General features: G+C 37.6%; 1 protein-coding gene across 1 annotated transcript; it reads left to right on the top strand.

Annotated features, from left to right (window-relative positions):
* The first annotated feature begins 333 nt into the window (after positions 1-333).
* On the top strand, positions 334-2400 carry LOC7484563 (BAG family molecular chaperone regulator 8, chloroplastic). Its single transcript, XM_002324060.4, has 2 exons — positions 334-1319; positions 1402-2400. Exons 1-2 carry the CDS (start codon positions 687-689, stop codon positions 2161-2163), a joined length of 1395 nt encoding a protein of 464 aa, XP_002324096.3. The 5' UTR covers positions 334-686; the 3' UTR covers positions 2164-2400.
* Positions 2401-2928: the final 528 nt, after the last annotated feature.

Raw genomic sequence — 2928 nt, 5'->3', positions numbered from 1 at the left:
TAATTTTTATATCAGTATATTAAAATAATATAAAAAAATAAATTTAAAACAAAAAAAAATTTCAAAAACTTTTTTTAATAGTAAAAACAAATGCAGCACCAGGATAACTCAACTTTTATTAATAAAAGTATTGATTGGAATTGTGTTCAAAATAATGTATCATGAAAATTTAATTTTTTTTTAAAAAATTAATTTTTTTTGATATTTTTTAATTATTTTGATGTGTAAATATTAAAAATAATTTTAAAAAAATAAAAAAATTATTTTAATATATTTTTAATAAAAATAGCCAATAGATTTAGACCCACCATGGACAAATTGGAAATGGACTCTTCTATTACATCACAGGGATTCATGACTCTGGTCAGCCATTTCTTTGCACCTCTGCATTCTCACTTCTCATCGGTGCCAGCCCAGCTCCGGCAGCGGGACATGATAATCAGTTCATAACATATTTCCTTTTCTATTTGTGTGAGAAAGAAAACCCTAAACCGCACCAAATTTCTTAATCTTTAATCTTTCAATCCCATGACTTTATTTTTGCTCATCTTGAATTACAAAAAAAATAAAATAAATAAATCTCAATTATCAAAAACAAAAAGCCCCCCCCCATTCCAAGGCCCCTTTTATCTGTCAAAACCCTCCAAATCTCTGTATCCTTTCCTCCTCCTTTACTAACAAACATCATGGCCTCTCATCACCACTGCCAAAACCATGTCTCCGTCCCCACCACCTTTACCACCACCACGACCCCTTGCTGCTGTTACAGCCACTGTTCTCCCCAACCTCACCACCACCCAATATCACCACCACAATTATCTAATGATCCACTTCTCCAGTCCCTTGTTTCTCTCCTCCAGCAACAGCAGCAGCAACAGCTGCAGCTGCAACACCACCAATCCCATATCTTCTCGCCTTGCCTTGACAGACCGAACAGCCACACAAAAAATCATCACCAGAAACCAAAGCTACATTTTCAACAAGAAGATGACCCCCAACAAACCCATTTTGTTCTCGCTTCTCTTCTTCAACGAATCAACACTCTTGAGTCCTCACTTCACCAATTTTCTGCTTCATGTACGAATAACCATAACTATCCTTCACATTCTCTCAGAGACACAGCTGCACGTGTTATTCAAACCCATTTCCGTGCCTTTCTTGTTCACAGATCAAGAACCCTAAGGCAGCTCAAGGAGCTTGCTTTTATCAAATCCAGTTTCAACTCTCTCAAATCTTCTATTTCTACTGAATCCCATTTTGATTTCAAGGTCGCTTCTCATAAAGCCATGGGCTTGCTCCTCAAACTTGACTCCATTCAGGTATATCATTAATGGGTCTCTGTCTAATTTTCTCATAATAATCTTATGAGATTATGATTTGTGGTCTTTTTTTTTTTTGTAGGGTGGTGATACTATGATCAGAGATGGAAAAAGGTCAGTTACTAGAGATTTGGTAAGGTTTTTGGAGTTTGTTGATGGATTTGCAATAAAAAGGCATGAACTTTCGTATAAATCTGCTAGGAATGTGAGGGCTTTAGGGAATACTAACAAAGCTAGGGCTTTGAATGCCAAGAATGGTTATGGTGGTTGTCGAGATTTGACTGAAAGTCAAAGGGAAATAGTGGATAAATTGAGAAAAAGAGTTGAAAAGATTAGTGGGTTTTCGAGGGCTTGTGAAAATGACCAAGAAGATGTGGAGCTTGAAGGATTTCAGCAATTCGTTGATGATGGAGATGGAGAGCTAAACCGAAAAGTTTCTGTTGATGGAAAGCGAGGTGTTTCGTTGAAAAAACGAGTTGGTCACCCTAGAGTGAAGAAAACTGTTAGTTTTGCTGAGAACGGGAATTCTTATAGGGTAATTAGTGACACAGATGAGTCAGTTCTAAACGGAGATGATAGTTTCAATGATGGGAGTGATTACAGTGATGATCATGGGGAGGCTGTGGAGATCCATTTTTCTGAAACTGGGGAAAGAAAAGGATTTTCTAAGGGTGCTGAGAATGACCAGGAAGCTCATTTGGAGGATGGTGGGTCATCACAGAGCAGTGATAGTGGGTATCGCTTGGAGAAAGATGGGAGTTTAGTTTTCTCTGCTCCAGTGCCTGTGAAGATGGAATCAAGAGCTGATTTGATGAAGAGAAAGGCTATGAAAATTGTCACATAGGGGGCCAGTCATTGGGCTTGAATTCTGAAGTCATGCAAAATTCTGTGGCTTGGCTGGCGCTTTAGGTTCCCATTATATTCTAATTATCAATTGTTAGTGCAGCATTGACGAAATGTGTTTGTAGGAATTTCCTGCATTTGTGAGAGATTGTGAGATTTGTGAGTGCAATCAGCTACGTTCTGCCAAAAATTTTAGATGTTCAGTGAGTAATAAATTCCACAGCTGAGATTGTTTTAACCCTTTGTATCTAGTTATTCACCAATCATGTTTCCGAAAGTGCATATGCTAGCAGCAGAAAATGTATTTTTCTATTCCTGTGCATTTTAAGCCTTCGTTAGCTGCACCCTGTCAAAATACCTCTTCATGTTAGAAGTTTCTCCAGCTGGAGATGTTCTAGTCACGTAGAAGCACTTAGCACAATTTATTAGTATAAGGTCTTGAGAGAGTCAAATTGTGACGTGAACCTCTGTATACAGTGCCCTATGATATGATTTTACATACTAATGAGCTTATATAATACACAACTGGGGCCACCGGAAAAGAGAATGACACCGCGTTGCTAATGAGTTTCCAGGATGAGAAAATGAAGTGGAAGTTAGGGGACCATGGCTTATATAAGTAGCGTGTCAACTAGAAATCAACTAGAAACATGAAGTAGATTAGGAAAAATATGGATGCAAGACCAAGATTGTGAGGTATTTTCTTGCAGGATATTTGGGGATAAAGAGAAGACCAAAAACACTACAACAGAACAAAAAACTGAAA

This window comes from Populus trichocarpa, chromosome 17, assembly GCF_000002775.5.
Source record: "Populus trichocarpa isolate Nisqually-1 chromosome 17, P.trichocarpa_v4.1, whole genome shotgun sequence".
Taxonomy (NCBI): domain Eukaryota; kingdom Viridiplantae; phylum Streptophyta; class Magnoliopsida; order Malpighiales; family Salicaceae; genus Populus; species Populus trichocarpa.
This window is presented reverse-complemented; position numbering and strand designations above follow the sequence as displayed.

Bases quoted from the DNA above. Each gene is read 5' to 3' on its own strand.
- LOC7484563 (XM_002324060.4), top strand. From the start codon at position 687: ATGGCCTCTCATCACCACTGCCAAAACCATGTCTCCGTCCCCACCACC. The intron at 1,320-1,401 runs GTATATCATTAA...TTTTTTTTGTAG, and splicing joins TCAAACTTGACTCCATTCAG to GGTGGTGATACTATGATCAG.